Source organism: Seriola dumerili, unplaced genomic scaffold, assembly GCF_002260705.1.
Source record: "Seriola dumerili isolate Sdu_G_001 unplaced genomic scaffold, Sdu_1.0 BDQW01000468.1, whole genome shotgun sequence".
In the NCBI taxonomy this organism is placed as follows: Eukaryota; Metazoa; Chordata; class Actinopteri; order Carangiformes; family Carangidae; genus Seriola; species Seriola dumerili.
Window position 1 is genome coordinate 4579857 of NW_019174723.1, and position 12630 is coordinate 4592486.

Here is a 12630-nt window from a genome sequence, read left to right on the forward strand (position 1 = left end):
TTCTAAAATTCTGTTTTGGCTTTGTTATTATGGGGTATTGAAAGACTGAAAAAAGTGAAAGTGTCTGAATGCACTGTATATATAACTACTTATACACAACCACCTACCCGACCTCCTCTGTAAGACTTTTTCTGGTGCCATAAAAATGTCACAGTACTTCCACCTTTGCAACTTTTGCTTTACTAACAGATAACAGTGATTATTTAAACAAACACAAGAACTTGCCTGCAGGAGCAAAATTGCTAATTTTATATCTTCTATAAGTTTCAGTCTTTTACCATACTGCAAAAAAAAAAAAATTACAATTACTCCAGTCCAATGCAGCTATGAGCAGGTGCGATTTAATCGATTTTAGGCATGTCCCCTCGTGCCAGTGTAGTTCACGTTTTTCTTTCAGCTGTTCTTGTGTCTCTCCATCACTGTGTCTCATCATCTCCTTCACACGCTGGCTCCGCCAAACCGCCACGATGCAAAACGATGTCAAACTTCGTCAGGTGATTGACACGAGACACAAGCTGAAAATTTTCCGGCTTTGAGCAGTGCAACGTACAACACATGTAGGTTTCATTCTTCAGGGCAAATCATATGGTTCAGATGTGACTTAAGAAAACAAGACTTTTTTTTTTTTTCTTTTTTTCACGCTATTCACAAATATTAGAGGATCAGATCTGAATCCACATGGGAGAGAAAAAAAAATGTGAACTGGGAATTCTCAGCTGCAGATGAGTCAAATCTGAGTCACACTGAGACCTGTCCAAGTCTCCCGGCAGCAACTATCACATTAAAACCAAGTCATTCTCATTCTTCAGCTCTCAGCATCTTATTGTTGTTCATTAATGCAGTTCATTACTGAGTCTGCATGTAATTATACTCATGTGTGAATTCCCACATGCTCTATTTCAGAATTAGTTGATGTAATATGAATCTTTATTTAATTCGCAGTCATTTCCTGTCTTCTTCCACCTTGACAGAGAGGTCAGACATCACCGGCAGCTTGAGGTGCCTTGCTCAAAGACACTTCAGCGGGACAGTCAAAAGTGTCTTTTGACCTTGCTGCTAAACCAGGTTGAAACAGCAAATAGCTAAGGTCAAAGGTACAGGCAGCTCGCAGTCTACATTTTTATCAGATGATTAAAACTTTGCTCCGTTTTTCTAAAAGTTTAAATGACTTACAGGACTTTCAACATTAACATGAGTAGCAGGGAAAGAAAAGGGCTTCTTGCTGAACTGGCAGCTTTACTGGCACTAGAAAATATCATATTCAATACATTTTTATTTTATTTTATTACATCACATCTGAGAGACTCTTCTGTCAGGCACGGCAGGGCAGAACATGAATTTGACACTGTTTTCTGAGTGTGTGTTTTGAAAGGTTTCCTCTGTTACCACAGAATGTTACACTGCTGCTTGTAATGCTTCCACATTAGTGGTGCTCAAGTCTCGGTCTCAGGCTTGAGTCTGACTTTGCTGCATGTTTTTCTGTTATCTCAGACTTGTCTTGATCTCAAGGGTGTTGTGACTCTGGCTTGTTTCAGCCTCTGCTAACTCGATATCAGTCTTTGGTCTTGATTGAATTCATTTGGCTTTTTTCTTTTCCATTTTTTTGGTTGGTTGTTTTGGTTTTCCTGCCGAGCATCACCAGACAGTCTGATCTGTTGTCAGTCAATTCACTTAAATTCTTTAATAAGTGTAGGTAATGCTTATGCTTAATGCTTATGCATCATTAATGTAAAAATCCTTATTTGGTACATGCAGTTATGAGCAGAAATATGCTGAAAGACATAATAATCTCATCGCTACCAAGCAATGGTGGAAGAAATACTCATCCTGCATTTACAATCCTACTAAAATACAGAAGTATTCTTTCTGCATCAATGTGTAACTACTTTAGCATTTTTACTGTTGTACCTGGTTGTAGTGGAGCTAGTTTTAAATACAGGTCGAGCCCCTCCAAAGGGTCACAAGATAAATCTGAGGGGTTATATGATGATTAATGGGTTTGGAAAGAAGAAAAATGTGCATTCATTTTTTGGACTTTTCTCAGCTCTTTGCTGTTTTTTGTGAATTGTAGGAGGGTTTTGCCTCATTGGGCCTGAAACAACTGTCTAAATGAAAGAAGCATCCGTCTTAATGGTGGAACTGCTAACAACTCATAGACAAACAAGGGGGGGGGGGCACTGATTTCATCTTCAACAATGTGATTTATTTTATGTGATTTTTAGTGCCAAACCTTATTGGGAAAAGTAACCAGGAACTGTAGCTGACAAATAAATGTAGTGGAGAAAAAGAACAATATGAACCTCTGACATGTCGTGGAGTAGAAGTGAAAAGTAGCAGAAAATGGAAAGACTCAAGTAAAAGCACCAGAAAATTGTACTTGAACACACCACTTGAGCCTTGTATCAGTCTTGAATGCTCACACTTGAGCTTTTCTCAGACAAAGCTTCAGTGGACTGTATTACAACTGTAATACAACCATACAACAACCGTGGTGCTGCATTACAGTACTTGTACCTTATGATTACATCTAAATTTGTATTTCCTTTCTGTCATTCTATTTAAATGCTTGTTAGAGAACTTCTCTCATGATTTTGATTGAGATGTATGTAGACTGTGGTTTCATCAAATAGATGCTGTGTCTCATTTGTGATGAACTGCCAACTTGATGATGTGCGAACGTGAAGAATCAAGACGTTAATCATGCTTCACAATGTCTGAAAAATGATTAAATTCCGGAGACTTGAACTGCTGCTGTGAAACTTTCATATTCAAGTCAACACGTCGTCGCACATGGAGTGAGTGTGGTTCTGGAGGAATTTTAATCAAAGCAAGCCTCACATCTACACACAGTTCAAAGCACGGGATAGGACATTAGCTTGGATGTGTTATGGATGGAAGATTTTGCCAGTGCATCCTCTCGTTTTACATTTTATCCGTCTCGCTGAGCTCAACCAAAACTAGACTAGAGTGTGGAGGGGGGAAAAAAAGACTCAGTTTCAAGATCACTAACATGACAAGCAGCCAGAGGAGAGAAGCAGCGGGGTCTGACCCACACAGCTTTGATAATATTCCTGTCAACATATCAGGACCATGACAGAGGCATCAGGGAAAGAAACTGCATGTTTGAGCTCAGTGACTGTATGCACCCGTCCAGATCCTGTCACAGCCAAGACAAGAGGGGTAGATGAATAAAAAGGCTCCTGGGTGAGTAATTCATATTTTTACTATTACTGTTACAACTGCTGTGTGATAGAGTGAATGCTACAAATTCAGCTTTTTGGCAAAGAGCCTCTCTCTTCCCTGGTGGATTTCTGCACATTTCTGTCACCAGTCAATGTGGAGGAAAGGCAGTATTTCGGAGGGGGGATAAGCGCACACAAACATGCACATGAACGGACACAGACGCACGCACACGCAGATACATGTAGGGAGCACCTACACACACGCGCTGGGAATGCAATGCTCACATGTGCAACGCGCAAATAGGCTATTAAATACACACCAGCAGGTATGCACACACGCGCTCATGCACGCAAGCACACCCCTCTTGTTCCCCACACCACCCCAGCGGTCTTACCTCCAGACTTGCCCCAGCTGCAGGACGTGAAGCACGGTTTGAAAGACCCACATGCAGACGGTGCAGCATCTCTGGGGGGGGGCGACTCTCACTGCCGTCGCAGGCGGGGCAGAGGACGTGTAAATCGGGGTAACATTCGCAGCGTTCCCCGCCGCCGCGCTCCCACCTCGCTGGTCGCTGTCCTTGGTGCTTAAAGTGTTGTCGCCCGCCTTGGCTGCTCCGGCTGCCGCGCCTGCCGCTCCCGCGCCGGTCCCGCTGCCACTCGCCGCTCCGTCCCCGCCGCTCAGATCCGAGTAGTCATACACGAACCACCTGAAACTCAATACCTGGACGACAGCGGAGGGCACCACGACGAAGACGAGCGTCAAGCCGAACCACCAGTAGTCGCCTCTCAGGTAGTAGTCGGCGGCCAGCCACAGGTCGGTCGCGCCGTCGGAGAAAAAGACGAGCAGGGCGCAGAGCACCCAGCAGCAGTCCAGCAGGGTGTAGGGTTTCCCGCCGGCGGCGGTGCAGCGGGGCCGGGCGGCGGGGTTCCCCGGCTCCGAGAGGCTCTTGGGCGTGTTGTCATCTTCCACAGACACCGCTGCTCCATCCGACTTAGCGGCCATGTTGGTTAGGATAGGAGAGAAAGACAGAGAAAGAGGTGGGGAAACGGGAGAGAGAGGGAGAGAGAGAGAAAGGGAGGGGGCTGGCTGTGTGCAGGAGAGAGAGAGTGAGAGAGATTACATCATAACTAGCCTCATCATCAGCCAATTAATTGTGAGGCATCATTACTAACAGCGCTTTTAACACCGTGACACCAGCGCAATGTTTCCAGGACATTCAGCGTGCAGACAGAAAAATCAAACAACTGTGACCTGCAGGGCTTTTATTTTTTTAAATCCTATCATTAAATGTATTCCAGTTACATTATGTCCCTGCAGTAGCTGCACTCTGCTGCACATAACAGGACTGTTGTTAAACTCATATTATAGTGGTTTTATATGCAGCTGGTGCTGAGTATCAGTTTCTCGCTTGGCACCGTCACTGAGGGGAGACTCATCATTTCACTGTGAATGCTGTAAACCGATGAACGCTTTGCATCCCGTCCACTCTTTTCTGTGCTGGTTCTGCACAATGTGTGCCTCCAGTCAAATATATGTTCAAATGTGTATATGTGCATTAACTCAGAATCATAACCCCGAGACATTCTGAGGAAATGCTTTCAGAAGGTCTTTAAGGAAGTAGCTCACAGTGATATTCTTTCAGTTTTATTTGCCAAGAGTTTTGTCCTGCTTCACATTCAGACAGATGTATAAATTCATATGAGCTCTTCAGTAAAACCACAGTCTGCTGTCTCACTGGAACAGAAAGGTTAAACGGTAATGCCACTGTTTTTTCTGTTGGTGTTCCTCTCTCACTGCATATGCTCAGCAGAGTTATAGATATAAAAGGCTGATTTTCTTTCATCAGAGAAGGAACCTGTTGTCTGCATGTTCAGTGTGAAGAACACAGGAAGAGATAGTGAGCACATAATTCATAGGTGTCCTCACAACCATATGTTGTCACGCAAATAACATTTGTCCTGGTTTCTGATGACATCATGTGTACCAAGAGTAGCCTACAGTATTTCAAAAGTGCTAAAAATGAATTACGTCATTGCAAAATGCTCAGAAGGATTTGGCCTTTATCAGAAAATTTGAGTTGAGAAAGACAGTGTAGGTGTGTATTGATTGTCCTGTCATCGATCGCAGTGGTTCTGAAGGTGGTGTCCAAGGATCCACAGGGGTCCATGTGGGGGTTCCTGGGGGTCCTCAGCTTAACGGGGAATAATTTATTTTCACTATAATTCCATCCATAAGTAACACAGTGGCAGAGTGAATGGATATTTTGGTTGTGGGTTTAAACACTTCCTGTGATCAAAAGCAAAAATCTAAAATCTAAAAGCAAATGACGGTCTGTGGTCTAATTTGTGTTGGTTTAAGCAAATGGCGGTTTGTGGTCGTCAGTTTAGGGGTCCTTGATTTGAAAAAGTTTGAGAACCACTGACCTACAGTATACTTCTGGTTAAATCAAACTTTAAAGGAAATTTTTTTGTGTGCCAAAATGACAAACACATCTGCAATCTGAGGATTTAGCCACTTATGGAAGTTTAAAACCATGTAACCAGGCTTTTTCTTCAGGGTAAACATGACGCTGTGTGAAGGTGTCCTGGAGATGTGGGCCAAAGATGCTGCATTTTGAACAAATCAGAATAAACTACAATGTTTTTGGCATTCCTCTAACCCTTTCTGTCAAAGGCCAAAACATTGTTTTCCTTAAAGTATGGAAGTCTTGCGGCTTTTCTGTTTCAGACTAACCACTGATGTTTCAATATTAAGACACATTTAGTATGAATGGTTACCTTCATACATATGATTTGTGATGGATGATATTGATGTTGATTAGCCTGGAAATGCAAATGCATTATTATAAATGCATTTAGAATGAAGAATTTGAAAGGTGTCAAATATGACAGCTCATAATAAAACTGATGTAATTCAACTAATCAGTGAACTATACGAGTTTTTTAGTTGGCATTATTCTACATTTTAAAAATACCAAAACCAACAAAGCATCACTTAATCATGACATACTTTGTGACTTCCTTACCTTACCTGCGGCATTCGACATCAAGCCAAATGATTCATACTGAAGATGTAAATCTTTAAAAATGAGCTACTCCATGTTTTAAAATGGACACCTTAGTTTTAGCAAACTTTACTCAAACAGGAGGAAATAGTGCATTTGTTGGGCACTATTTTCACTGGAGGATTATTACACAGTCGGAGTATTTTTGGCACCAAGAAGGTGTGTGTGGAATAAGATGTGTTAGGGTTTGAATACACAGACAGTACTTGTTATGAGGACTTTATTCTTTGTTTTGGTCTTTCTGGCAATAAGAAAAGAATAGAGTATTACCAGATGTCACCTTTAAGAGTTCATCAGCATCATTTGTTAAAGAGGGGGATTAATTACTCAGTATTTTCTCCTTTTTTTGGCTGGTCTCGGACCAGCAGCTCTCTAACCTCACAGGCTCTCTCAGTTTTAGCAGCAGGGCCTTTAAAGTGCATTTGTCTGATTGTAACAAGGCAGTGATGCATAAAGCTGACAAGATACAGAGCAACTGGTCTGTTTGCAGCAGTGACCGTACTAATTGAAAAGATCCCATAAACTCTGAGCAGAATAAGCAATAAAACTCTTTGGTGAATTACGGCTCTGCGCTTCACTGCCCTCAATAAACTAATCAGCCACCGTGTTTCCACATCGGGGCCGAGTGAGGCTTATCTGAGCCAGGGTCAATCCAAAATGTCTGTGGAACAAGATATAAAGCCCAGTTTGTTAATCTGAAGCTATCGCTCTGCTCACAAACCACCTCAGCAGCAATCACATCTGCAGTTGTTTTTTTGGGGTCTGGCTCTGTCTGGCCCTGATGTGGAGACTAACATGATTTCGCTGATGGGTGATGCTGCATGACGAACCCATATAGGCCTTGAAATGGAGACAAGAGCCCCTGTTACAGAAACTTCCTGACTCTAAAAATCCTTTCCAATCTTATGAAAACGATTGTATTTTACTTTCTTTCTTTCTTACAACATTATTAATTTATGAGTTAAGTATGGTCACGTCAAATAATTTGCTCTGGCTGCCAAAACGAAGGACACTGTTGAAGTTCATATGAGCTCTGATGTAGATGACATACTGGCAGGTTTATTCAGGATGCTTGGTCTTGCTAACTGTATTTAAAGGGCCTGCAAAGCAAACAGTCAACCTATATCTTTGTGTGACAAACCACAAGGCAAAAAGTTAACCAAATGAAATCTTTTAAAACCCCCTTAGGCCTGTGGGAGTTATATTCTTCCAAATTTTTGAGAATTGAGAAGAATTGAGAACAAATGTTTGATGAGAACCAAAGTTTGTGTTCTCTAGAGAAGAGCGCTGCTATTCGGATGGGTTGCCACCAAACCACATCGTAATTTGTTACCATAAAGTTGCTTGGACTTCAACTTTTCCTGACACCCACCCTTGCTTTAGCCCATTCCTTATTGGATTTATTTGCCTGATCCATTGACTGTCTTCCTTTGTACTGAACCCTTTGGCAAGTATAGACTTTTTCCACTGACTCCTCATCTCTGTGTTCAGATGTTACACTTATGGCCCCAGAATCAGGAGTAAGCCTGAACTAACCTGCTATTTTAAAGATAGTTCAGTGAGTTGCTTTAATTTTATATAAGCAAGCTTGTCCTTGGACAGCAGCTACTGATAAAATCCACACACCCACATAATTCAGGCATTTAAACAGTCTGATCAAGAGAGACTAAGACAGGTATCACACTCCCAGATGGTTTTTAATGGCTCATTGCTGTGTAAGTCAAAGCTGGAAGTGTTTTGGTTTTTGTTTCACGACATATATTAGCGATACACAGATTTGTCTGGATATTTTTTTTGATAAATGATGCCCATTATGAGTTGGAGACTAAGGGGAGCTAATTAGAGATCCCAGATCATCACGGCTCCGACTCTGGCACAGTTTAGAAAAACACAGTCGAGGTTCTGCAAAAAGAAAACTCTCTCTGCTACGTTCTTACCATGCAAAGTTTCTCATTAAGCCCCAACAGCCGTGAAAGTAAAATATAGAAGTTTGTAGCAGTTTAGAAATATCTTCATTGCTCATGGATGGAGCAAGAAAGGATCACTGCCCGGGTCAGGGGTTCAGTTCCCAGCTGGTCCACTCAAGCAAAAATTTAAATGTATTTCAGGATCCTTACAGTTTATCTTCATGTTACAAAATGAATAGTTCTACAACCAGAAGGATTGGTGAAATGAAAAAAATCATTACCAAAATAAAGTATGTACAATACATACAGATACTGTTGTTACCAGGGCAACAGTTCTGACAGCTCCTACAAGAAACTTCAACTACAGTAAAAACTGAACTGCAATGGGCTCTGAGCTCCATCTCATGATATGGCTGGATTGGTTTATGGATGGTTTGTTAGGGGCCCCTCTGCAAAAAAAATGCTGTTGGGCCCCTATTGTGGTAATTCCAGTGTACACCACTTTGTTCAGGAATATGTACCATGCAAGCACAGGGCCCCTCTTCAACACAGGGCCACAAAATTAGCTGATACTGCTGTTGATATTGTACTTTTGTGATTCAAATTCCTTGTAAAATCAATGAAATTACCAAAAAAATGTTTTTGCTTAATTTATTATTTTTTTGCACAGCAGTATTAACAAAATGGCCTGTAATTGTTACCTCATAATACATGTGCACTAATCATAAAAAAACAATTACCCATGTTACCTGCCAGGCTTTGTATGGTTGCAAACAGAGGACAGAAATTTAATTCTTTCTGACTGAACTTCAGCTTTTCATATCAGCTGCACAGTTCTGACACCATGGTAGCTCTATACTGCCCAAAACATTCAGTATATTAACCAGACCTACACAGTCAGTGAACAGATTCATTAGAAATTATTATTATTACTTATTTCCACCTTGCTCTGCTAGATAATGAATTTTGTAGCTTTTTCTGAAAATCTGAAACATAGTTTTGGGATTTTCTGTCCTCATTCAAAAACAAGTAAACAAATATTATATATATATAATATGATATATAATATCATGTTATTGTTTTGTTTGCATTCAACAAATACATCTAAGGTTAAGCTACTATGCTGCTTACAGCCTCAAGGAGCGATGTATTTGTTGAATAGTAAGAATGGTGCATTTTTTAAAGCTGTTCTAATTGAAAATTTAAACATTAGTGTTATATATTTCATCAGATTTATTTGAGGCTTTTTCAAATTCCAGCCAGCATTTATTTTTATTTTTAAAGCCAAAAGTGGTGAACGGCAGCAATGAGTGCCCCCTCATGGCAAATGATTTTAAACATCAGGCTCCCCAATCACACCCATTCTGTTTTTGACATCACATTTTAATGAAAGTTTGACTAGCGTGCAGTGAGTGTAAAATCACTGTGCGCCAGACAAACTATCCCCAAGAGTCTCAGTTCTCTTCCTGCTGCTTCACCTTAACTCACATTCTGTGTACGTACTCTGTGTATCCCTGTATCACTCACATGCTGCACAATTCCTGACAAATGAGGGTCATTATGAGTTTGAGAGCACAGGGAGCTAATTAGAGGTCTCAGATCAGTGCTGCTGCTGCGATACACTTTGGTGAATGCACACAGACTCCGAGCTACAGAGGGACTTTTAAAACATCTGTACCAGTCCACCGCTGATTTTTTTTAAATAACGATTTTTATATCTCAAAATGCTTGTTAATTTTCAGTGGAGAGTGACAGAAAAGATGGAAGTCAGACAATGAAGCTCATGTGTGGGAACTTTGTGCCTCCATGGTACATTCAGAGTCAGCTGAGCTCCCAGGATGCTAGCAAGAAATTTTTATATGAATGTGATTTCAAAGGAAAGAAAAACTGTCTTGAAATAGTTTGTCATTGATCATCCTTAATATAGTAAAAACCCCAAAAACCAAGATCATTTTAGCTAAGTTCACATCATATCCCAGTGTTTTATTTCTTCCATGGGAAATTTTGCTATGACTCTGGAGGAAGTATCCTTCATACAGATCTGATAAGTTCAGTGAAAAGAGAATCAGACACCTTCAGGATGATCAACTGAAATGTTTATACTCACTGAATAGCTCTGTGCTGGCTTCAGATATAATCTTTTTTCATGAAACAATAGGAAAATTACAGGGAGTATAGAGACATACAGTAAGCTCATGTAAGATTTTCTTTCTATTAATTTGAGATTAATATTTTAAATAAACCATTTAATAAACCATATAATCTAATATTTTATTCATGCTTTTTAATAGCTTGCTTTTTGTTTACTGTTTTGCACGTTTTACCGTCTATCATTTTTCTATAATCATTTTTGCTTTGCCCCCTTTTTTTCCTTCTTTAAAGGTCCCATATTTCACACTTTTCCGGTGTTTTTTTAAGTGTTCATCCATAAGAAGATATAGGCTATTTGTGGTTTTAAGAACCAAAAACCATCTGAATGAAGTTTTACATCTCCTCTCTCAGGCTTCTCTCTGGAGCTCTAGTAACAACAATCAGCCAATCAGAAGAGAGGAGGCTCTGAGCCTCTCTTCCAACACCATCCTACAAAGTTGGATGGTGGATGCAGGTGGGCGTGGCTTGGGGCATGGCTGAGAGCAGTGACTGCTTTGTTGTGACATCACAAAGTTACAGAAGTCCTCACGGCTCTTTTTAAGAGCCGTAAGAGGTTTCTGAATGCAGTCTGTGTACATTTCTCTGTTGACTAAGTTTTTTGATACTATATAGAACCTAGACCTGCTTTATAATCAAAAAAGACACTGAAATCTCACTTTTTTTTTAAAGCTGGAAATGATTGCATGAATGAGAGTCTGGCAGATAGCTCAGTAGCTTTAAAGAAATAAAGAGGGATATAAACCTCTAAAAAACGTAATCTCAAAAGAAAGCTTGAAAGAAAACTCAAAATATCTGAGGCTTTCAACAAAAAAACAAACAAAAAGCTTAAAACAAGTGTTAAAAGATTGAAGGAGAACAGCTTAAAAGAATTAAGTCTTGGCGTAAATAAAGTCTGAATTAAAATTTTAAAGAAAGCACAATGGAGATGGAAAAAAAGTTATATAAGCAATACTGAAAAAACAAAGAACATGGATAGAAATAAGACAAAGAAACAAAAGGACTTTGCACGTATTAATTTTGCTCACATGCTGATTTGACAACAGCTGAGTTTCTGTGGTCTGATAAGCAGACTGAAGAGCCTGAAGCTTTCACTTTCAACATCAGTCAGAGGATTAAGAGGAAACAGAAACTCCCTCAGAGTCATTAAAGGAAAGCATGTCCATAAAACTCGCTTCTTTAAAGTGATTTATTACATGGAGAATTACATGGAGCCTGCCGAGTATTCACTGATATGAGACGTCCTCCAATATCCCAAAATGTCAGCTTTCTTTCAGAAATCGCTCATTTTGTATTTGTCTCAAATCCCATCATCAGTATGGTGTGTTTAAATGCCTGTAGGGTCTGTGGGAAATATTTCAAACTGATCAAATCAGATCAAATCATGCCTCGAGGGAAAGAGAAAGAGAGAGAAAGACTATAACTCTACAGTCTCAGGGTACATGCAGATTTCCTCCTGATTAACATAGACACTACAATTTTTATGTGTTCACTTTGGCTCTACAGTTCTACAAAATAAAACATGATGACGGAACCAGACTAGCATTAACTGCCTTTTTTAAAGGAGCTATTTGTAAGTTTTGATATTGCTACGTACCTGACATGAGCATTACCAGCTGTTTACTTACCAGTCAAGAAGAAAAATTGTGAGTTCAGCATCAAACTTAATTCCTTTACTCACCACGAGCTGTCTCCAGAAGTGGAAACAACCCTCTTGTTTTGCTTCTATCTCTATCACCGCTTTTCTTCTACTGAAGTTAGCATGCTAAAAAGCTAGCTCACTGTAGTGTCCAGTCTGCCCTGAAGAAGAAGCTGCTCAGAGGACATATTATAACCTCTTGTCATGTAAAAAACAACAAGACTGGTAAGTAAACAGCCGTTAATGCTAACGTTGGCTATGTAGCAATGCTGTAGCAAAACTTACAAATGGCTTTAAATATAGAAAGTGCAAAGCGGAAACCTTTTTAAAATCTCGCTTTATACATTAATTCTGCATTTTTAAGTCGTTAACCATCCTAAGACTGTGGTTACAGTTGATAAAGAAGTAAATATTAATCACAGGTCTTCATTGGTTCCAAGTTTTGAAAGAAACATGATGTCACAGAGTTCTTCAAGTCCTGTAAATTGTACGCCACCTTGCTGGATTCATATAAATATATAATGAATAGCCTAATGTAATTTTTAGAAGTCAGGGTTGGAGCTCAGGTATGCTCCAGCCCTTGTGACCCTGCACAGGATAGGCTTTAGGATAAGATTTAGATAACCTGGTGGTTCAGTTGTATCAGGTTGTGAAATACAAGCTTTACCTCAGAAAGCATAATTTGGTTC

General features: G+C 40.1%; 1 protein-coding gene across 1 annotated transcript in view; it reads right to left on the minus strand.

Moving 5' to 3' along the window:
* LOC111235090 (XK-related protein 7-like) overlaps positions 1-4185 on the minus strand; it is a 62823-nt gene extending 58638 nt beyond the window's left edge. Inside the window, exon 1 of the mRNA XM_022763409.1 lies at positions 3578-4185. Coding sequence (XP_022619130.1) covers positions 3578-4185 — 608 coding nt within the window. The remainder of the gene's footprint in view (positions 1-3577) is intronic.
* Between the last annotated feature and the right edge of the window lie 8445 nt (positions 4186-12630).